Below are 24,790 nucleotides of genomic sequence, written 5' to 3'. Positions count from 1 at the left end.
GACCTAAGTGACCTCAGTGAACTGGATTCTGTCTTCACCACCGTCACAGACAGCTCTGTGTAACACTGGATATTTATTTAATCCCGGTTCTCCTAGCAATGACCACTGCCTATTCCTCATCCTCTTGATGAGAAATTGAGATTGACTCACAGAAGCATTAGACATTTCCGACTGCAAATGAAGTCAGTCAGAGTTATGTTCTGAACGTATTAAGAACTATAAAAATGCAAAATCAAATGCTGGAATTAGAAACGTAGTTATCACGAATTAAGAGTCTCTTTTAAAACTCATTTTGTCAATCATCAGTAAGTGTTCTCTTCACACTCTTTCAAATGGGGTGTGAAATTGTACTACCTCGTCTGGGAAGACAGGACTTCCCCTACAAGCAGTTTGGGATCTGGCTGTTGTATTTTTTATTCTAGTCATGCTGAAATCAAGCAGCAGTCAGAGAAACTAGCTGGCTGCAAGAAGCTGTACTTTAAACCCACTGCCACCGACAGCCACCTGAATCAAACCTCTGACATGACTTCAGAATCTGCCGGTTATCTCAAAGCATCTTCATGAGTAGCACAAAATGCAGCGATACTTTACTTGCTCTTACATAAAGATGCAACAATAGCAAAGACATAACAATACCTAATAGACTTCTCCAATTTCATGGAAAAAAAATTAGCAGCTTCCAGACATGAATGTCTCTAGAGACCATGCTGCAGTGTGTCATTAATATACTCATTCATGATTGTACTTTGGCTGCAAATGCAGGAAAAGTCCCTAAATTCTTAGGTAGTGAAGAAATACTGAAGCCAAACTAGGAGTTTTACAATCACATCACAAATGAACTAGGAAAGTGAATTTAAAATATTAACTTTAAAGACTTTAAAGGGGATCCCTGGGGACAAACAGTAGACGAAGCACCAGGTTTCTATCATTAACAGACCCTAGCCTAACACCCCCCCCTTTTCGATCAGTATGATTCAGAGACTCCAATGGCAATTAAACAATTGGAGAGACGTTTTTAGTTAAACAGACAGGAGTTAAGCCAGTAAGAAAGAATACCACAGCTGCAGCTGTTGTCTGGCAATAAATGAATGGCTATGGGGTTTATTCCATTTGTTTCATAGCGGATCATTTACCCAAAACAGATTTCTGGGTAATACAACTGTAACGTTTACATTCCTCGTAAGAAACCCCTTCAGATATTTAAACAACTGCAAAAGTTATTTTAATGCTGCTTCCTGTTGACAAAACTTTCACAAAACTATCCATATTTTTAAATAAAAGACCCAATTATACAGCACATAAACATTAAAAAATTATTGCAACATATTTGTGGAAACATTTTAGTATTTGTTACAACAGCAGCCTCAAAGGATAAAAAAAATCCCAAACCCCAAATCCCCCAAACTGCTGCATGAACAAGTTTGCCACGGCTGCTGTTCCCACAGAAGCTGAGCCTCTTGGTAAGTTGTAGAACCATGTAATAATAGTGGAAACATTTAGCAAAAATTTTAAATCATCTCCCATCATCAAGACAGCATACAACATGTTCTACCAGGAAACCGGAGAAAGAGTTGGGAGATGAAAAGATCCCACACATACTTACCGGGCCCTGGAGACCTCCATCCTCTCGGTCGATGCTGCTTCTGGAGAGCCGCACGTCAGGTTTCTAAAACAAAAATTAAAAACTTCATTCTGTACTCTGCTTACTGATTTATGCAACCTAGGCTTAAAATCGTTACCAAGTCAGGAAAATACTGTTAAAAGTTTACACTGACAAATACAGATGTCATTTCATTCCAGTCTATACACCCCCGCTGCTGCGACTATGAGCTTCTGCGACTGCAGCTACTGAAACTCCTGGCAGCCTTCTCGACTGCTTCTCAACCACCCGTTCTCAGCGCACGTGTAAAAATGCTTGTTATAAATGTTGATAGTACCGTTTCCCTAACACAACATTGGAAAACCTGCATTTTAGTTTTCTCAAAGGCAGCAAAAGTTGTTTTTTTTAAAAAATTGTTTGCTTCCCAACAGCAAAATGTCAACCACGGGATGAGAAACGCTGCGCGCGAATTCCCGCTTCCTGCCCGAGGACGGCTTATATGTACTTGGCTCCCTCTCCAAGCCTGCAAATGGGGCCAATTACTGGAGCTCTTTAAACACTGCATTTGGATACAGAAAGCTAATAAAGACATCCAGATGCACTATCCTTCTGATACAAGCGACAAACAAATGGATTTCTATTTTATACGTTTTAAGCAAGATACAGGAACTCGGGGCTTGGTTGTTTTAAAAAGTAAAACTAAGCCTGGCCCAATTTTTTCGCACAGAAACTCGTCATTTTTCTCATGTCCCCAGCGAATCCAGGCATGCTGTACTTGTTCTTTGAGGACAACATTAAGTACAGGGAAGGACAAAGGAAGAGCCGATGTGAAACAAAGGTTAACACTGATCTGAAGACACAAGTTCAGCAAAACAAGAGTGCTTTTCTAGTGCGCTAATTCTGGCACAAGACAACAAAGAAAGAGGATTTATCTGACTCTTCAATTCACTGTCCTATGAGACTCAGTTCATTCTTTTCAGAAAACAGATAAAATGCACATCTGCATCAGCGCAAACACAACTTATTTCATATGTCTGTATGGGTATATGCATAAAATGGACACACACAGAAAGAGAATAACATTTTTTTCTTTAGAGAAATGCAGACATGTGAATATTGACTGTAACTGAACTGACCCCACGAACGGATACATGTTTTTTCAGGGTCAGTTTCGGGGGACAAGTAGATCCGTTTCTTGTTGAAGGCTACTCCAGATCCCTTTCCTTCTTTCTTTCTAAAAGCACTAAAGAATAATTCCAACTCGCATATCCTGCTAAATGACCCTAAAAAGCCAGCTGGGCAAACAGAACTTGCAAAGATACACTAATACACTGATCTTTTATCATTAAAAATACTCCAATTGTGGTCGTCTGTCAGAAGGGCTTATACTTAGGATTTTCACTCAGTCTTCCGCAGACTGAGGCACAGCCACAGACAGTCGCTGTCTGAAAGAACTTGCAGGTTAAAAATAGACAAATCATACTAGACAGGGAAATATTTAACCCCATCTTAAACATGAAGAACTGAAGCAGCCACAAGCAAGTGATTGCCCAATGTTTCCCCAGGAATTTGTGACAAATTTTACGATGAAACCTACCATTGACGAACCTCCAGTTTATTTCCTTTATTATGATGGATTTTTTTCTGATGAAAGTCTCATTTGATATGCGTATGTTAGATACGTCACTAGATATCTAAAGTAAGTTGTGATTCTCATTATATTTTTAAGCTAAAGCAAATAGCTATCCTTTTTTATCTAAGCATATGACTAATTACACTTCTACTACACCGATGTTCACAATTTGCCTTCATTTCATGTTCGTTTCTAGCCAGGGAAGTGCCCAAAGTCTTTGGAAATAGTCAGGCTATTTTATCACAGGGGTCTTCAATACTCTTTGCACTTTTAACAATTTATTACTCCAGACATGCACCCTAAACCAGACTCCAAATATTATGAAATATTGAACATTTTAAAAGATTCCGAAGTGCAAAAATACACACTAGTCCACGTAACAGTTTTTTCTAGTATTGTAAGAAAAAAGATAAATTAACAGACATAATATCCATCTCCTCCCCTCCTTGTCTTACTAACAACATCCTTGCTTTCAGCATCTAAACTCCCTAAATGCCCAATTCTACAATTTCACATCACAGCAACGATTCAGTTACCCAAGTCACCACCAGCAGCAAACGTGCAGCATACAAGTGGACTTCAGACATCACGTACGTGAACAGTATGCAACCACCCAGCTACAGTCCAAGAATCGTTTCACAGAAAGGTTGCAAACACAAAATATTACTAAAATGAGTATTACGAACTTGACAAACACTTGCTTCACACATTGCCAACAAAAATACCGAGTCCTGCTGACTACCCCATGCAAACAAAGCCATGGAAGGCAGTGATGTTGCCCAAGCAGCTCCAAGAACCTGATCTGAAAATGAAGATACCAAGTGCCAACAGGTCATGGCAAACCAGAGGGTCCACAGGCAGTTTGTGCAGCTACACAACCCACCTGCATCTCAGCGATCTGCATACTTACATCTTAGAAATAAGGACTGAAAATCTTTACTGGTACATAGATGCAAGCCCTTTCAACTTCTCCAAACATCATCCTCCCTCTGCCCCATCAAAACTTGGATAGTTAGGAACACAAGGAACAACGGAGAAATAATCAACACACGTTTGTGTCCAATGACTAAGAAAAGCCCCAAATACATTTCTAGTGACTTGACTGTGTTCTAATAGATTTTAACAACTCTCATTCTAGTAAATGATATTCTGATTCATTTATTTGTATAGCTATGGAAATTTAAAAAGAAACTGATTTACAGTACAGGTCATATCTAAGATCAAACTCCCATTGTCTTTTTAAATATTATTTAGCAGCAATTCTTATGCTTCTACAGTGGTAAGAGCTTTAATTTTAGCTCGTCATGCTGGCATTACATCGCAATGCCCTGATTAATTTTTAATACTGAGATCCTTCAGATGTGTTTAATGCAACATTCTCTAGGCCAAAAATAAGCCTCACACCAAAACTGACCCGTTCTGTACTTTACACCCCCAAAAGCACACCCTTCTATCTTTCCAGTCCCTGCTATGGCCCTGTACCTCCACGGCAGCCCTTCCAAAACCGCAGAGATTCCTCCAAGTGATTCTCCTATCCTGGTACTGGGTGTACCATTAGATATACAGAACTTCTTGACTGGATGGGAAACCATCCTTATTGAGAGGCACCTAAAGGGGCTGGAAACGGGGTGGTGGGTGCTGAGGGGTGTTAGGCATGCGTGTGTTTATGGAGAACAGTTCCGAGGCTTGCTGGAGCACAACTGTATTGAGGGTGTATATACAACAGGGAGATGAGTTGGAGGGGGGAAAACCCTCAAGACATCCACGTGGGTGTGAAGCCCCCAAGTTGAACGTAGCTAGTAACAGTGTGTATCTAGAAAGGCCCTGCTTAACACTCTTGTGCGGTGTAAGACTGTTTCAGAAAATGAAGCCTTTGGGACCTTGGAGATGTAGGATTTCAGCTTTATCTCAAAGAGTTGTCACTTGTGAATATATTTTTCAAACCTTGAAGCGAAACAGCGACCGACTGTGATGACAAATCATCTTCAAAATGTGTTTCGTACTATGGTGGGACTTCTCAAGCACACACTGTAGTGCTCTGAATTTTTTTTTTTGGTGAAAGCACCAACTGTACTAAATTAAAATGCAAGTTTAAGCAAAGTCTTTTCCACTTACCGTTATATTAATTACAGATATATATTTCAGGGAGGAACTATATTTTATGAAATACTTATCTTGCAGAGAATCAAGACCCTTGAAAAGTAAATGCTATTTTTTCTAATAAATAGTCTACTATTGAAATCTTTGGAAACATCGTAAGGACTTTTCAGACAGGATGCATATGTTGAGAAACTGGAACATAATCTACTTTATTTCCAGTATTTCTGGTCACTCACTAATAAAAGAACATCTAAGTCTTGGCATTCTCAGGACATGCCAAATTGTAATGTCTTGGTGGGATTTTCTCAGGCTAAAAATTAAAACCTTATTTTAGCAACAGTTCACATCAATTATATTTGAATTGCAGTTCTCAGTGTCAAAATAGGACAAAACCACAACTATGTGGGAATTTCAGAAAAAAGCAAAACCAAACACGATAAGGAAACTATGCGAGTTATTTCTTCTTAACCTATCAGAGAAAGGACTATAAATTTCTTAGCACAACACTGCTCTGTCTGCTGAGGAGTTACTAAAAGGCACGCACACATATATCTTTATTTTATACGACTAAAAACAATGCCACATACCATCAATACAGCCACAAAAGAAAGGTTCAAACTGGAAACTAAATATAAACGAGGAAGCAGGTAATTAAACAGGCCCCAAAAAAGAAAAGCAGTTTGCAAAACCTTCAGAGATAGCTAGCGACAGTGCCGAAAGTTACAGCATAAAATTCACTAACTTCACTACACTGCTGAACTCAGAAAATCACCTTGAAAAGACACAGGGTGACACAGTTTTTTTCCCGTGATTTCTGTGAAGCAAACTAGCTACCAGTTCAGCAAGCTCTCTCATGGCATCATCAACACCACTGGTTTCCCATCTGTGGTTACAGATGATTCTCCCTTTGGGTCAAACTCCGTATTAAAACACAGAAGGTATACCCTCTCCTAGAAGCAATTAAAAAAAAAAAAAATCAGGATAGTTTTTGGCAGTTCCAAACTTCTGTCAAAACCCACAAATAAAAGCATCCTCAGGGGGCCTTTTAAAATTATTTTAACTCAGTGAATTAACTGATTTGCATTTCAATTAATTCTACATACAAGAAGTCAGGGCTGGAGGATCAACATACACATACTGTGGCCCTAATGGAGTAATTTGATCTTTATGAACTGATTTTCTGTGTGCACAAATACTGTAGAGGAAAGCCAGCAAGCTGGACATCAGTGCAAGTATCATAGCACGCATGCCAGACTGTAGGATAGCGGGCCAAATCTTTTAGTTACAGTGAGCTACAAGGGCCAGCAGCGGAGAGGCCGTTGCAACTGTGGAGCACTGCTTTTGGGGATGGAGGTTGTTCGTTCGGCTTCAATTTGCTATGCACTACACACAAGTAAAATCTTAATTAATATTTGTCAATTTTATTTTTTTGGGGTGGAAATACCAATATGATCAAAAAACAAATCAGGAGAAAGTGCAGAATGGGAACTTCATTAATTTCTTGTGATTCTGGTGGTCTGCAGAGGTCTAAACATCACAGGGTATAAATGATGAGTGAAAAACTCAGTCCTCAGGACTGCAGCACCTAAAAAAACCTAACAGTAAGATTCCTTACATAGAAGGCCAAACAGACCATCCACTTTTTTGACACAACGTGTTTGTACTGCAGCCATCTCACCCCTCCACCTGCATATGTCCTGGACAGAGGCTGTCTTCCATAGTTACCTGTATCAAGTTTTAAGTGCGGTAATGCTTTGTCTTCGCTTCAGCTTCCTCAAAAATAATTCAGAGATTTCTGTCCTCCTTCCTGGAGATCCACAGCAATTTTATCAAGAGAGCATGAAAGCGCACAAGTTTACTCAGTCTCCATTAAAGCGACCAGACTAGTATGCAACATTCCCTCTCTATCTGGGGGTGGGAGGGAGTGTCAGTCCTGGAAAAAAAGTCCCCCCAAATCACCCCCCCCATTTTCTTCTCACCTCCCAATGGATGTATTTGGTACAATTCAAAATTAACACTTTTTTACACTTCAGTTTTTACACAACAGATTTATTTTCATTCAGGAGCTTCCCATGAAAAAAGATCTGTTTGCTTTCTCTTTTTTCAGCAGAATTTCAAAATCCTGGATTCTGTTAAGGCTGCAGCTTGCAAACAAAATTTCCATCTCCTTTCAAGTATTGACTAATCACATGTTCTCAAAGGACCAGTTTCAGGCAAACTGCTTACACAGATAACAAACTCTCCGAAGACTGGCAAATTTCCCTTTCAATGCCACTGAATTTAATTCTTCATCTGGGGTGTCTCTTCTAGCAAACACAGCATCAGTGCTGTTTATACTTGTATTAACATGCTTTGAGTTGTATTTGTTCCCTGTTGAAGCAGCAATAAATTTCAAGTCATGAGCAAGTTGGTGTTACTCTGGGGAAACAAAAATTGTACTAACAGAAACCCCACTGAGGATTTTTCTTCTTGTTGCAGTGTCTTACATTAAATGATTTGCAGTTACTCCCCTGTGAGTCCAATTCTCAATAGCAGAAGTGAGATATACTGTAGGAGCCTGAAGACTGTGTAAATAGATCAGCTTTTTAAAGTAGCCAGTTTCAACTGAGAACACTACACTGTATGGTTACATAAGTTAAAAATTAAAATCTGGCTCTAGTCTCTGTATTGTTCTCTGTGCTCAAAAGGAAAAATATTCTTCTGAAACCTGCCTTTAGCAGGCAAGGGAGAGCCATGCTTTAGCAAAACAATTTTTATCAAAATCTAAAGGTTAGTGCAGAAAGGCATCTCAAAGCAAGTGAGAGACACGACATCAATTTCGAAAAAAATAAGTTCCTTCACCCCCCTAAATCACCTGGAGTGAAATTAGGGACATCCCTTCTCCCAAGAGAAGAAATGTCACTAGTCACTCGCTAGAGGACACAGGGCAAGTAGTGTGCGCGTGAAATGTATGGATTATTTCTACACTGGACCTGTGTTTGGACTCTCATGTATGAATTGTGGATATCCTTCAGGAGATCTGCAAGGCCTCCAAGAGTGACTCCCCACAGTGACTCCGTGGTTTCAGGGCTAAACCTAGAAAGCCACATTCCTTTTTGAAAAAATACCCATCTATAAACTGAAGATTCCCCTGATATACATCCTGCTATGGGTTCAAATAGACACTGTGGCTATCATTAGCTTGTTTAGCTTTTGACACAGTGTATAAATCTGTAACACGCATTCAGGTATAAACCCCAAAGTCTGTCTAGTTAAAACGTTAGCGCGGAAAGAAAAGGAACTGAAGTCTCTTACGGATTCCAATTCCTCATTTTGACCATTTAAGTTTGTGCTTACTTCCACTCAAACTTCCTCTGTTTTTTTTGCCTTTTTAACCCTCGAAGGGTTTACATCAACCAAACTCAGCTCTGGCAAAGCTGCAGAGCTGTATAGCTGCTCACAATTTCATCAGTGCTAGTTCTCCTTTGAGTAGGGGGTTGCAATAAAAATAACACACAATGAAAATACAGTAATTTTTGCCCAAACATACGCTAAGATTGTATTACAGATCAAAAGAGAAATCAGCAAGTCCCTCCTCAAGCAGCAATTTGGGGGATGGTAAACATACTAATGGTCCAGAGGCTGAATCAAAACAATAACAAATACTATAAATAATTATCATCTATTCTGCAGAAAAAGCCAGAAAGTTCAGAAATGTCAGAAAGTTTTCTGCAGAAAGTTCCCACACAACCTTCTGCCACCTGAAATCACAATGCCTCATTTGCAGTAAGCATATTAATTCCTCAAAAAATTCTTGACCATCTTCAAAGTTTTAACCGACAATGGGATCAATTTGACCTCCTGGGCTTGTGAAAGTCACAAGCAACTGGTGCCACTCAAGACTGGAAAAGCTAATGCCTAAATTAGGGAAGAAATTTTCCTTTCTCCTCCCTCTCTTCAGCTTGTAATAAATTGGACAAAGCAATCTGGGTACAGTGGTTTCTTTATGGTCATCCAACGGCAAACCGCAAATTCCCAAGTGCACTTACAAGGAAACCAGCCAAAAGCAAGCTTCAGCATCTTTTAATCAAAAGTAACATCTTAACTCTGGTACAATCAGGATCTTGGCCAGAACATATACTGGACATGGGGGCATCTATCAGTAGCTCTCAAGAGCTAGTAGAGATTTATCCTACCTCGGTTTTCTTCACGGTCATCAGCTGTTTTGAAGAGTTCTGAATACCATACATAACTAAACCCCTGAGAAACTAAAACAATTCAATTGGCAAGGAATAAGGTCTTGGTAACATCACCTACATACAAGATCTGCTCTCAATTCCAGCCCACTGGCTTCCTCCAGAATAAAGCACAAATTCTTATTTTCAAGGAACTCAATGTTCTGGCTTTCAACTTGCCTCCCGTAACAAACCTATGGCACCTGCATTTATACAGCCGTGTTTTGTAACTACGTTCAACGTAAAAGGCTTCCAAGCCCAAACATTCCTTGAATTACATTTCTTAACACCAAACATGTGTCTGACGTTTGTCACAACCCATACCACACCACTGTACATTATCCACCTGTCAAGTGAGGCTCACGCACCTATAGGCTGCCCAGCATGAGCCTATACAGAGTAATATACTACTACCATCTTCTGCTGTAGCCATCAGTCTCAACTAGGAGAATTTTAACACAGAACTTGAATTTTGACAACTGGGAAGCCAGAGTTGAACTAAAAACCATACGCCAGCATCAGTGACAACAAGAAAACATGAAACTGCAGAGGAACAGCAACAGAAGATCCCACTCTTGTTTCTCCTCCTGGTGACGTTCAGAGCTTCTGCCCCACCTTACAGAGCTCTCTCTTAAAATATTTCTTCCCACTAACGTGTCTCATTATTCCTCCAGTGCAAGACGGCTTACAACTCTTACTACAGTCAGGGTTGTTAGATGGCTGATGGTTATCCCCTTTTTTAGGGGTAGAGTATGCACAGATCTATCTCCTTAAGAACAAACAGGCAAGCTCCAGATTGGCACAGAATTATACCCACAACTTCCCACACATAAATACTGCACTGGATGAAGTGAGACTGACTAAAAAACCCAGCTGTTCAAGGTATTTATAATACAGGACTCACTTACTAGCTGAACACTTAATTTAAAAAGTTTCCAAACCTACATTTTGGTAGTGACTCCTATGTTCAGTAAATGCTCTCATTTCACAGAAGTGATCAGTTTTAGCAAGCTGCAATAAAAAAAGAAAAATCAGAATGAATTAAGAAGCACTATGAAACAAACTATTACCAGGAATCGTTCCTCTTTTTCAAGCCAGCGCTGATCTTCTTCCATCTCTTGTTGTTGTCGTATCAATCTCTCCTCCATGAGATGTGTGGGTAGAACCTGGCCCATTCCTCGTATGTCCAATGTGCCCGAATCCTACAAAACCGAGTAAGTTCATTCAGTCTCACAACTTAAAATTTCTATAAACAGCTGGAAGAACTTATAGATTATAAAAGAACAGATTTTTAAAAGCCCAAATGCGCAACAGCAGTCAAGCAGAGTTCCTTCAATTCTTATAAACTGAAGCAGATCATCAGAAGAAACTCTTTCCAACTACAAACATTTTATCTGCCTTGCTCCTAATCACTGGAACCAAAAGGATTCGAAAAATTCTGTTCTGTTTTTCAGTAATGTTGTCACTTCATATATTGCACTTCATTTAAGGTGGACAACAAAAACAGATTTATCGATTTCGTTTTCTTGGTCTGGAGCAATAATGTAACTATCCGGTTGTTAAAAGCTGCAAGATACATTTTTTACCCAAAACAAACATGCTCTTCAGTTTTAGCTGACACTTGCAAAGCATGTCACAAAATTATTAGCAAGTACTGTGTAAATTAGTATTCTTAAAGAAGCCAAAGGGAGTTTGGTAACACTTCACTGAGATTGCTTTTAGGTAACCAACTTCCCAAGCTTTTGTGATAACTTTGGCTCTAACTTATTATTACGAACACGTGCAAAGCATTCATGTGCTTCTGCCAACACTTTATTCAAGCACGACATAGTTAGACTAAGTTGTTTCTACAGTCAATAATCTACAGGGATGTTGAATCACTTGGGGCTACAACCCTCAACTATATATAGCATGAAAAACAACAGCACAGCAGCAAGTTGCAACGGCGGAATATACAGCCAAATCAACCAAGAGTGAGCAGAGGCAAATTGAAGACTTGGACACCTATCTGCTTGCCCTTACTTAACAAGCAAGCCTTCAGTTATCACTTAAATGTTTATCAGAGGCACAGGGAATAGAGCACTGGTTAGAGAGGGAACGGATTTAAGACAGAAGCTGCACAAAGTGAATCTTTGTGGGAGGATAAAATGGAATGAAAAAAGTATAAAATATTGGCGGAGAACAGAAAAAAAATCACAGAAGGTTAAAGGAGGAATTAATTTGATGCTCCTTGCAGCAGCTCTGTGCAATCGTGACAGGCTGAAAAGTACCTAACAGGAATACAAGTCAAGAACAGTTTTGCAGACCAGTTCATTTTCTGTTCTGGGTAAGTTATGGAGAAGCCTCAGATACTTTAGCTATGCTGGATATCTCCCACGAGAGGTATTTTTAAACAGTAATGATATTATATATTTTTACATGAATGTTCCCATCTCTATTAACAGCAGTAAGTTTCAGTAAAGCCGCCTTTTTACAAACACAAAATATTTGCTATCACTCACTTAGTTAAGATAATAAGTAATAATAGCTTCATCAAGAACTTCTGTAAAGAGTACACTTTATGCGCATAGGAGGATTTGTTTCAAGAAGAACAGAATTCAGTCATGACTCCCATCCCACTCCCCCTTACATCCACTGCAGAAAGGCGATTTAAAAAATACCAGAGAAACAATTTTCCTACAATTATTTCCAGATGTACCTAAATAATAAAAAAGTGTATTTACTGTACAGAGCACAACAACCGATATGTCAGTTCATGATACCTCCATGTTTGGTTGCCACACTGGTATTTCTTGGGGCCGATGGTTCCAGGAATCTGCTTGATCCAAGAGAGAAGCCTGCCCAGGATAAATGCTGCCTGCCATGGCTGGTATCCCATGAGAACCAGGGTAGCCAGACACCTTTAGGGAAAAAAAAACACAGAAAAAAAAGAGTTATATTAATAAGACCTATGCTTCCCCATAATTAATAGCTTCGCCCCCCACGGGAGCCAATATGAGAGTGCAGAATTGACTCAATTCAAGCAGTCACTGAGAAGGAGGAGGGGAAGCAACATCGTAAGAAGGAAGCCAAGCCAAAATATGACACAAAAACTCTTTTTTAAGTCTTTGAGGATGCCTATCATAACATAACAGTAACTACTTGAGGGTAACTATAGCTATATATAAATTTATAGAAATATAAGTTTTGAGGGTAACTATAACTATTTGAGGATGCTTATCAGAACAGCAGCATTAGAAAGTATGTTTCAACCTTCACAGTCAAGAGGATCAAAGTCCTCTGATGAAACAAATAAACCTATTGATACATTTGTAAGAGCTACACATGCAGAGCTCATATTCAAGTTAATAGGAAACTGCACACATCACCCTACAAAGCATATAAAAATGTACTCCCTTGTGTATGTTATAAGCTTAAGTCTTGAGTGACAGCACTTAATTAGTGTGCTTAGCTGCACGGCCTGAGAACCTCTCCACAGGAAAATCAAAGTCAATTTAACAAGTCTGAAGTACTCATTAAAACAATGAAAACCTGACCCTCTCCATGGAAAAAAAATAAATCTCGACTGAGACTGCTGTATACGGCTGTAGCTTTGAACAAACCCAAAAATGCTTAAGTACTTTCATGACAAACTTTTGTTTTACATTTCTTCAGCAGTGTTAGGAAGAAAAGCAAAACCTTGAGTGTATGATGTGGTAGATCTAAAGGCGGCTATCAGCCAACAGAAAATAAAAATGTTTCAGAGAATCATCAGGGAGCTGAGTATCAATAAGCCCAAGGGAAGTCCACCAGTTAATGCCATTTTATAAGGCAAGTGATTTTTTTATAGCTTAGTACAAATGTTAACGTGAACACCACATTCCTTCAATAAATATGAAAATGTCTGACGTGTTTCATTGTCGTTTTAGGAATTTGAGCACCATATCAAATACGAAAATATTTGCCATCTGGAGTAAACCTACCAGGCTCAGTTTGGGGTTTGTTCTGATGTAAAATGAAAACCATTTAACAGAACTGAATGAAAATAAACTGTGTAAGAACTGAATCAATCCCACCAGCTGCAATTGAGTTATAAACCCCACATTTGAAAAGATACATGCACATGTTGAACGTAATACCTGGTAATGATTTGGCTGTACCATATGCTGTGGACTTGGATAAAACCCTTCACTGGATCTCGGACTAGGGTAACCAGGCCTACTGGGCTGTAAATGTAAAGGAATTTTTAGAGTCTTTAGAAACAGAAAACTATAACCAGAAAATTACTCTTCAGCGAGACAAACATTTACAGATGGAGCACCACAAAATCAAGCCCAAAAAAAACCCTGAAATAAATATTCTAAAATGACTAACATTTTTTTTTGGAACAATTAAATTAAGTTTTCCTCCATTTTTGCTTGGAAATGGAAGCAGCTGAATTGTTTGCTAGGTATGTCAATAAATAATGCTTGCTCTGTGCATTCTTTGTGCATATTTAATTGCTTGCACTAAATGACCTGCTCTGTGCTCTTTAACTCTAGAGAGGACATCAGCTAAGAACATAATTCTTAAATCAAGTTTCCAGGTGCAAATATAGCATTGTTTCTAAGTTCAAAATCTGCAGTACATGAAGTTTTGCTATTAATTTGTTGCTTTTGTGACCGTTCCCGAAAGTGAATTCTTTCACTTCAGTCAGAACACAAATCAAACCGGTTTATTTAGCATGAATATTTCCATGTGTTATTCCGAGGACTAAAGTTAGTTCTGATAATTAACTTCTGTGTAACTAATTGCCTCAATATGGAAGGTGCTTTTGATCACATTCTGAACTCCATGGTCGCTTCCTTATCCATGCTTTGTTTTGCAACCCTTTCCCAGCCAAGAAAAAACAAGACAGAACTAGCTCCTGTTAGAAAGGACAGCTAAAGAACGGCTAACAAGAGTCTTTATCCGACTATCTTGCATTACCCCTTCAGGAGAAGGGCAATACTTTACACGTAAACAAAAAAATGTATATTATCACAGGAACAGGAGAAAAGTCACCAGAAATTCAGACAGCACTATCACAAAAAACTGCACGAAAAGGAGCCTGATTTTCTGCACACATGGAACGGATCATCCTTTTGCCAGGACAGGTATAGAAATTTCACACTACTGAAAGAGTAATGTTGGAAAATGTTGCTCAGAACAACATACTTTTACCTTCCAAGCAGAAGTGGTCTGCTATTTTGGTTGATATTAATGTCCAAAGGTATATTTGTTTTTTTTTTTTTGATGAAGAACAGTGCTGCTGGGTGTTTCAGAAGGAAAAAAATTAACCAAAGAGGGGAAAAAAACCCCCAAACCTCATCATTCTGCAAATGGGCTCCTTCAGTCCTTCTGGCAGTTAAAGGCGACCACCACATTACTTTGAGATTGCAGAATTTTACCATCACTTTATGAAAAATGTCATTATCATTCTGTACTAGGATATTTTCTGTCTTAGGTTTCTAACTGAAATCATTGTGAGATACAAGTAATTTCATAGTTCAAATTGTGATATCTGTGAATTATTTGAGAACGTGTAGGAGTTCAAGGCTATAAATAAAATGGAGTTTAAGACCTATAAAGACCCGAAACTTTTATAATTAATTGCTGGAAGAAAAAAATAATTTGTCACCCGTAGATAATTAGATAATAACTTAAGAGATACTTAAAATCTCTCATCTACAAAATTCAACTTGTTCAAATGTCATTAGTATGCACATCCATAGTTTACACAAACATACCGTATAAAAAACCTAACCAACAACTGCATCACATATACAGTGAGGACATATTGACCCCCTCAAAAAAGCTATGCAGTGGTAGAATTAATTTCAATCTTAACACATCTTTTGTCAAAGTTTTGTCTCAGTTTGTACATCACACCCAAAGCTCTAACGATGATAATTTCTAACATGGTGAGCATTATTATATTACATTATTACATTACATATTACATTAGTAAAAGGTATTTATTCTATTTGGATTAGCCCCAAAGCTTCAAGACGAAACAAATTCTTCAAACAAGGTTAATAATTAAGTAGCGTATTGTTCCAACTTATGCAGTTTATCTGCTTCTGTAACTCGGAACGTCGTCTGTTTATATATACACCAAATCCTGCTAATTAATCTCCAATGACTAAACAGGTTGATGGATTGTTTGCCGTTTTTAACTCTGAAATGAAAGGAACAATTCCACTGCCCGTATTTCTTGGTTGCCATAAAGCTATCAAAATGCAGAACCAAGCTCGGAAACCTATCAGGCAACAACCTCAGTATGGGGAAACTCAACAAAATAAAAATAAGTTGCCTTCCTGTGACTGCTGGGGGATGTGTGCAGCAGAAGGTGCCACATGAGTACTACTGAAATCAGTATCAGCATCAGAGCTTGTGTAGAGTGCTACAGGAATTCATCACAAAGTGATCAGGACGCAGGTAATATTCCACATTACAGTGGTGACTGCACAAAATGAACTTCTTGAAAATACAGGCTCGATCCTTCAAAGTGCAAAATAACTCCGATGAGAAGCAGAGAAGTTACTGAGAGAAGAGAGTGCTCAGCAACTGCTGAGGTTAGACTACCACAGCTGCAGAACACATCAGCGACATCCAAACAGGACAGACATGTAATAAAATAAAATTAAGTGTAAACTAAAACATAGAAGGACCTTGGAAGCAAACCCCTAATTTTCTGTCCAGAGTAAGGAGAATGTAATTAATTGGTATCTATTCTCTCACTGATGTGTTATAAATAAACTTCACGGTGGTCTGAGAGCTCACTAGCTAATGTTTCATAGGAGTGCCACAAGAAAGAAGAAAAAAGAAAAGGCCAGGAAACAATTTTGTGGCCACTGTGGTAGTCTTTTACAAGTTAAACAACAAGAAAGAGAAAATCGTTAGCACAATGTTTTAGCATGGATCAGTTCTAATAACAGTTCAAGTAGAGCTGGGTCATTTCAGGCAAGTATTAGCAGATGGCCAGAATGCAGTTGTTTGAACGAACCCGTCAAAGGAGGCTTTGAAGAAATAAATGGAATGAAAAGGGGGTTTTGTTTGTATTTTTAAGCACACATAATTCGCAGTTTTAGCTACCTTGGGAGGAGCTTCATCTGATCCTCCTGAGTCCCAGGATACTGTGACTTGTCGCCTGGATTCCATTCTCATTCGTTCTTCTTGCTGCAGCTTCTCTTCCTCCAGTATTGTACTAAGAAAAACATATTATATTTAAGTAAAACTCCAGTTCAATGTCTAACAAACCTCTCCCCAGAGTTCCCACGTTTTTCAGACTAATGCATATTTTTCGACAAAGTGATTGAGAACTGAAACACAAACTTTTTACTTATATTGGTTAGGTTTCTGAAAATCAGTATCAGGAAGAAATACTTCTATAGGATTCCCAACGTACTTTTAACAACAGAAGCAGCACCAAGTTTTTAGAAAGCTGTGGTTGCCCTTGTACAAAATTTTTTTGCATGTTAACAGTTCTTTTGATGTGTAATTACACAGAGAAATCCTCAAAGACAACAAAATCGAGCACTTACTTGTATGAAAACTTATTTTTCACAAGAAAATATTCTACTGAACTGCTACAAAGGTTCAAAACAAACTGAAAATGTTCTTTACTGAAACTCAACAGAGCTTCAGATCACTGGGATTTTTTTTTTAAAACAAAGCAGTCAAAAAACATTTTAAATACTATGTCTTCAGTTCTTACATTTTAGCCTAACCAGGAACACATTCAGCAAACAAATCTAGCAAAACAGAAATATCTGACAGTATTCACTCAGCTTCCAAACATTCAGGTCAAAAGGCTACATTTTCAACAACGTACAAGACAGTAGTAAAACTAGTTCGCTACTTACCACTGTTCTGACTATTAAAAAGACCGTTTGAAGTTCAACGTGATACTGCTGCCCCCACAGCAGCCTCCTCCCAGTTCTGCTATGTGGATTATTAATGTTGGATATTTGCCATTTGAAAAGTACTCAGAATGAAGCTTTGAAATAGGGAGCTGCAAATTCGTTGGAGCTGCACGCTACATGGATAGTCTGGAGACGTGAGTAGGGCAGATTATTTACATATCGGTATCCCCAGTGTAAAGATAATCCTGTAAAGGAACTATTCCAGCTTCTTTGTCACTCAAGAGTTTCCAGAAACAAAGCTAGGTTCCGAGTTTATAATCTCCTGCTCAGTCTGCTAAATAACCACCCAGAATTACTCATGCAGGGGATGAGATCAACTACAGCAATCTATTCTAATCTTGGAACTTTACCACTTATTTCAAGAATAAATTCCTGCTTGGTTGGAGATGAGAACTTTGCTTTTCCTTACTCAGCCAAAAAAAAAAAAAAAAAATCTATGCCACTTCTAAAAAGCAGACTCGTCTCACTGCAGCTAAACCAAGTTTGTAAGTATTGCTGCAATTTCAATCCATCATTGCTGAAGTAACACAAGAATGTGGAACAAAACCAAAATCAGACAAGTTATTTGCAAAAGTCATCCTGATGTAACTACCACGGAAACGCGGCTACAGCCCAACGGAGGGAACTAAAAAGAGAAAATCTTTCTATTTTACTTCTTTCTTCCTTCGGAATAAGGAAAATGAAATATTTCCTACTTGAATCCACAAAGAACTAGCAAAAACCCACTGCTTTAAAGCTAGGTAACACTTCAGATATTCTGCATGCATTTTTATGTAGCACAAGAAATCACCCAACATGCATCTATAGCCACGAATCATGATTATGATCTTTCAAGAAATACCTCAAGATTTTAAAAAAAAAAAGCAACAAAACCACAAAAAAAATCCACCCAGACACTGCATGAATAAACTATAGATTTTTAACAAAGCTGTTGATACAGCAGTTGCTCTAATGTGAGCAAAAGAAGGGAACAGGAGTTGGCTAAAAGCAGCTGACTAAATTTAGAGATGGCTTATTGACAGTTTGGGGCTATGGGTATCATTTGTCACAGACAGCCCTGGTTTTCCATAAAAAAGAATAAAAAACCAATACCTATCTGCCTTGCTATCAAAGCCATTTCATCTGTGGTGTCACGGTATTCACTACAATACCATTAACTTCAATCATATCACTGGAAATGACAAATTTCTACTGAAATGACTTGTTTCTCATAACACAGGCTCAGCTTTTTGCCTTACAACTCTAATTCATCCCCCCCGCTCTTCCATCGCCTGTGTCATCAGGTCCTTTCCCCAGTAACCCAGTAAGTAGCCTGGTCAAAGGCTGATCAGCTGCAGCAGAATTTGTACTTGGAGGCCCTTGAGTACTGCTGACAAGAATATAAAATAGAAATGCCTCAGAGAAGCATTATTTGAAAAAATACAAAGAATATAAATGACTCACAGAAACGTCTTTGTTTTTACAAAGGGAAGACCAATCCATAGACAGAGTAAAAGCGTGCCAAGAGATATTTTTGACCTTTTCTCAGTGCAGCCGCTTAAGTACTCCGAACAGTTTATTAGAATTTGCAGAAGGTCAGGAAAGTCAGATCTAGGCATATTTTCCCAAACTGCACATATTTTTAGCAGCAAAGAGGAGGAGGCAGAGTATTTCTATTCATACGATTTCCCTAGCAAATCTTGAGGTAGTACAAACAAACTTAACTTATCTTCTTGGCTAGGTTAAGTCTGATGAAAAACCTCAACTATTAAATGTTGGCATAATTGATAAACTTATTTCATTTACAAAGCATCTTTTTACTGAAATTGGCCTGTGACATTGAAAAGCAAACGTTTACTGGGAGCTTCAGTGTAGGATTATCTGAAATACTAAAATGTATCCTTACATTTCAAAAGGCACAGCAATACCAGTGTTTGCTGCTTTGGTGGTGTGGGAACCAACAGTAAGTGCAGCTTCTTTTTTTCTCTCTGTGGTCTCCGGCCATTAGAAATGCAAAGCTGGATGCAGATGAATGATTTTCCCATACTGCTCTGATTTAAAAGCACTTTCATATGGAGATTATTCCTAATGGTCACTGTCAAAGAGTAAAAGGCTAACAAAGCATTTCGCAACCTCCATCATGCATTTCAGGTACCTGCTAAAATATTTTTTTGGCAGCATGCCATGAAAGGAGAGTTGTAGAAACCTGAAAGGGGGTTGCAGAGAGGTGGGTGTTGGTCTCTCCTCCCAAGTGACAAGTGATAGGACAAGAGGAAATGGCCTCAAGTTGTGCCAGGGGAGGTTTAGATTGGATATTAGGAAAAACTCCTTCACCAAAAAGGTTATCAGACACTGGAACAGGCTGCCCAGGGAGGTGGTTGAGTCACCATCCCTGGAGGTATTTAAAAAACGTGTAGACGTGGTGCTTAGGGACATAGTTTAGTGGTGGACTTGGGAGGGTTAGGTTTACAGTTGGACTTGATGATCTTCACGGCCTTTTCCAACCTAAATGATTCTATGGTTCTACGAGAGGACTCAAACTACCCTCCCTCTTATCAGTTTTGTTGCTTTTATTTACAAGCAACATCTCAAGACCTGTATCAAATGCAGTCACAAAAAAGCTCAAGTCCAGTTCTCATCACTTACTCATCTTCCTGTTGTCATAAAAACAGACTTTAAAAGCATGAATAAGTCTCTTATTTCTTTCTTTTTTTCCTTCATTCTTTTCAGAGCCATATTTAATATGTGACCTGAAGCGCTGGGATGGTAGTGGGGTCATCCACTCTGTTAAAACCTGTGCTTCTTCATCAGTGACCAACAGAGGGCTGGACTCGCACTCTCACCACAGCAGCGATACAACTGCTCTTTATTTTGCTATTTTTAGTAGAGAGAAAGCGTTAGTGATAGGTACTTTATACAAAAGTCATTCAACGATGCAGTGACAATGTCATGCAATTACATTAATTTGAAAGCTCAAAATTAAAATCCAACTTAACCTCCAGTGCAAAATCCCCCAGTTTTAACAGAATTGCCAACTAAAGGGACACTGAGGGCACCACAACTTGCAAGCACAAGCCTGGGAGCTGACTTATAAGAAAGCCTGTGAGTACAGTGGTGCTACCTTAGCAATACACACCTGCAACATATTGAACAGAGCAAAGAATAAATTAAATTTAATAATACATGCATGTATGAGATAGTCTGTAGTTAGAGTGAACACACGAATATAGTATAGCAAGCGTATGGTTCTAGTAAATGGCTAGGAGTCATTCTGAGGAGAAATATTGTAGAAGTAATATTGCATGATTTGGGTACATTAAACACTTTGCAAAGGGCCTCTTACACTATTTACCATGTAGTGCAAGACTAAAAATCTCTTCTACACAAAATCAGCAAGGCGACACATGCTTCCTGATTAAAATACCACAGATTCTAATTCTGGCCCAGTCAGTGACAGAATTGCGGGAGCAGCAGGGTAGCACCTCACTTTCCTGACTTATTCTCACTTTTACCACCCCCCAAAATTGAAAAAGGGACCTAGGATGCGAGGAGGAATTAAATTTGGAAATCCACAATCCACCCATTTGTTTCTGTGTTTGCTGTGAAGACTAACTCATCCCTATCCACTTTGGACAGATCAAATGCTGTAAAATATCAGGCCTTATTACTACCTTAATAACACTATATAAACTCTACAGAAATCAGCATCTTCGCATTGCACAAGCAGCTGCAAATAAAGCTTGTGCAAAGCAGATGTTACTATGAAATGGGAAAAGCATCAAATAACAGAAAACACACAAAATGCTTATACTCCCACCAGTGCTATTTCAGATGCAGAAAAGAAGATTTTTTTCCCAAAGCCATGGACTTTTTCTCATTAAAACAGAGAGGAACGTTGCGGTGCTGTATCATTGGCTTCAAGCAAACAACTAGTCTGCTCTCAGCTTGAAAAGACTACCCTGGATAGGATCCAGAACGAGCAGCAGCAACACCACACAGAAGAGGCCACCAGGGAAACGGCTTGTTTTTGCAAGTTCATGGGAATTTGAGTTTTGAAACACAATCTTTCCTAGCTGCCTGAGATTGCCTCATAAGAAGGGAATTGGCAACCTCTCCAACGAGAGGCTGACTGTGAGCAGCACAAAGAAGTCCTAAGGACAACCGTGCTTCCTAACTTCCAGAAGATAAAGGTCACCAGTTTGGAGTGGCAGAAAACTCTCTGCCTTGGTGAGGAGAGAGTAAAAACTGGACTTCAGGGTTGCTGTGGCCCCAGGACAGAGCTTGTCCTCTGAACAATGCTTCAAATCTCCTAGCATGACTAGAGGAGCCAAACACCCCCCCCCCCTCGCCCCGTGCATTTTTCATCTAGAACCAGAGAATTGTTTAGGTTGGAAGGGACTCCTGGAGGTCTTGAGTCCAATCTCCTGGTAAAGCTCGGCTCCATGCACGGTGAGGTCAGGTTGCTTGGAGCCTCTTCCAGCTAAGGTTTGAAACTCTCCCAGTGTGGAAATTCCAGAGTCTTTCTGGGTGACCTGTTTCAGAGCTTACCCATGCACACTGGGAAACATTGGGATTTGTAACCAACGAGAATTGGCCTTGCTTCATGTCGTGAATGTTGGTTCTGGCCCTTTGGCTGTGCATTTCTGAGGAGAGCCAGGCTCTTGGGCACTGGTCTATCCTGTTTATCTGGCGATACCGTTCCACGTCTTTCACTCTTTTTCCCCTCTCCCCCTCCAGAGTCACACTGTTACAAGTGTTGCTGCCATCACTCTCTCTCTGAGTACAGCCTACATTTGTTTCACCCCTCAACACAATTACTGTTACTCTGGATTTACTCATCCTCTTCCCTTGCTGGTGAGATACTCTCCCTGCCTGGGTTTACATACCATAGCCACCTTCCTAGTCACATTTTTTTAAGGCTTCATTCTCCTCTGTGCCAGTCACCTGTAAGTTATCAGTACAATCAGACTGCAAATTAAAAAGAATCCTATTATTCCAGAGCCAAAAAAAAAAAAAAAAGAAAAAGCAAGTGAATTGCCAATTTCCACCTATTACCCAAATGACACAACCGTGTTGTATCTTTTCCTTGCAATCCCTACGAAGCTTTATCATTCCTTTCTTTGTGGTTAACTCCACACAGTCAATAGCACAAGTTCTTTGTTTCCTCTAGCTATGTGAATTATTAGTCTACCCAGGAGCTCCCAGAGTAACAGATGGCGGAATGGTATGACATTTTAAAAAACAGGGAAAAACTTAAAGGTAGCGAAGTTGTTCATACAGCAACTCTGAAACAGCATCATAATTATATTAAAATTGTCCCTTTTCTAAACCACCTATGAATTATCTTGTACCATGAACATCCAGTGACAGCACAAAATGATATTATGAAAATAAAACATGCCACAAAGCAAGACGTAAGATAAAACTGAAGAATTTGGCAATGAATTACAACAAATTCAAGAGTGGATTTACAGCGTACAATACCTACACATTGTTTGAAGCTTCTATTGACTTAGGCAAAATAGATACTGAGCACTCATAAAATCCCAAAGGTGGTCACAAATATCAAATTTGTCTACACAATATCTCAATGATGTTTCAGAGTTTGAATATCACTCTCATTTTGTGGCTGGTGAAATGGAGATATGGACACTGGAATCAATTATTGCAGAATAAATTAGGGTGTGAATTTAGATCTGATCTCAAAAGTGTGTGCTCACATTTATCCCAAGACAAACATAAGGTAGTCTATATCCTGGTTTACAAAGGGCAAAGGAATTTCCAGTTAATGACGCTGCGTTTATTGCAGGCTCCTCAACTGCGCAGGCACAGCTGCCACAGGGTAACTAGTGTGCTGCATATGTTACAAAAATAACTTTCAACAGCACTCACCTGATGGTTCATTTATTTAAGAAAGGATACACTTCTACCGCAAAACTGTACACTGCATGTTTGAGTAAGTAATCACTCTAAATTCTTTCTACCCCCCCCAAGGATTGTAGCATACATAGCTAAAATTCTAAACATATTGCTAGCAAAATCTGAAGTTTTTCTTGAGAGAGAAAGGTGATTCATATTTCCAGTTATTTGAATTTACTGCCTAGTCTAATTTTCTCCAACAGATAAGGTCCCAATTTCCAGAAGATTAGCAACAACCTGGCCTTCCGAAGAGAAAACTTAATACCCTAGGTCTTGCATTTTCCATGGAAAGAAAATACTGTAACAGAAGATACAGTGAAAATAAGTATTTCTGAACAAGGAAACGACCTTTCAGAAGTATAACCCTACCTGAGTTGTGCTTTAAGTTCAGTAAACCTGGGTCGTCTACTAGGGTCGTATGCCCAGCACTTGGTCATAAGGCTGTAGAGGGTAGGAGGGCAGTTTGGAGGCATTGGGAGCCGCTCACCGTTCTCAATTCGCCCAATCACATCATTGTTCTTCACTCCCTGGAAGGGCTTTACCCCATGCATTAGGATCTCCCACATACACACACCTGAGAAACACACAGAAACATTTTCCCCAGTGTCAGCAAACAACAAAACCTGTTAAAAAAGAAACAAGCCCCAATTTTGTACAGCGAAACAATGCAATTTCTTCTGAAACGTATAGCTAGGGAATCAGTTTTGACTTACCGGCTGGCAGTAGAGAGGAGTGATGTGCAGTAGGATTACGCACGCAGTAGCAACCTGAACTATTTATGAGGAAGCATGACCCACTGCTGGCTCACAGCAGCCTGGCTTCACATTTAGCTACCTTTTACCTATTGTAAATCAGAATGGTTGCTCATATTCAAATCTACTTTTTTATGAGGTAGAATGAGCTATGTTTGCTTTTCCCTTTGACTAGTTCCAACTGGCTTGTTTCGACACGTAGAGTGTATTTTCACTTTGAGGGTGTTTTAACGCTGGCATTGACCCAACTTTTTTTGTGCTGAAACTATGTAATAAAACAGTTTCTGTTGAAACTATGTTAAAAGCACAAAGGGAAAAATGGTCTGTCAGTTTAGGATTGGCCAGAATGTTCCACAGACTTCATTTTTCTAACTCTGACTGTACTAGAGTTTTCTTCAAACTATTAGAAACCTGCTAAAATTCACTTACCCTTCGCTTAAAAACATCCAAATTTTATTTTTTTCTGTCCTGCTCATATTTCAAATCTCATAATCTTTGTTCTGTCTGTCCAGACCAGCAGTTTGGACCAGTTTGAGCACAGGTGACTCATATAAAAACTTGCATATTTAGGAAAAAAGATCAAGGCTTCAGGCTATTCCTATTTACCCTTATTTTTACTCAGCTTCTGGTCATGTAAACTAGCAGGAGCTATGAAAGACAAATTAAGT

The 24,790-nt window shown here is 39.1% G+C and overlaps 1 protein-coding gene across 26 annotated transcripts in view; it reads right to left on the bottom strand.

Moving 5' to 3' along the window:
• PTK2 (protein tyrosine kinase 2) overlaps positions 1–24,790 on the bottom strand; it is a 181,259-nt gene that overhangs the window by 14,233 nt on the left and 142,236 nt on the right. For 16 of the 26 annotated variants that reach the window (XM_059836000.1, XM_059835977.1, XM_059836002.1 and 13 more), the window contains 6 exons: positions 23,740–23,944; positions 16,643–16,754; positions 13,666–13,752; positions 12,310–12,447; positions 10,618–10,749; positions 1,604–1,666 (listed from right to left, as the gene is read on the bottom strand). In XM_059836000.1, the coding sequence (XP_059691983.1) occupies positions 1,604–1,666; positions 10,618–10,749; positions 12,310–12,447; positions 13,666–13,752; positions 16,643–16,754; positions 23,740–23,944 (737 nt within the window). The remainder of the gene's footprint in view (positions 1–1,603; positions 1,667–10,617; positions 10,750–12,309; positions 12,448–13,665; positions 13,753–16,642; positions 16,755–23,739; positions 23,945–24,790) is intronic. The other 10 variants (XM_059836001.1, XM_059835980.1, XM_059835983.1 and 7 more) reach the window with 1 other exon arrangement.

Source organism: Gavia stellata, chromosome 3 (genome assembly GCF_030936135.1).
Source record: "Gavia stellata isolate bGavSte3 chromosome 3, bGavSte3.hap2, whole genome shotgun sequence".
Classification (NCBI taxonomy): domain Eukaryota; kingdom Metazoa; phylum Chordata; class Aves; order Gaviiformes; family Gaviidae; genus Gavia; species Gavia stellata.
Note: the sequence above shows the minus strand (reverse complement) of the source record. Positions and strands in the feature narration are given on the sequence as shown.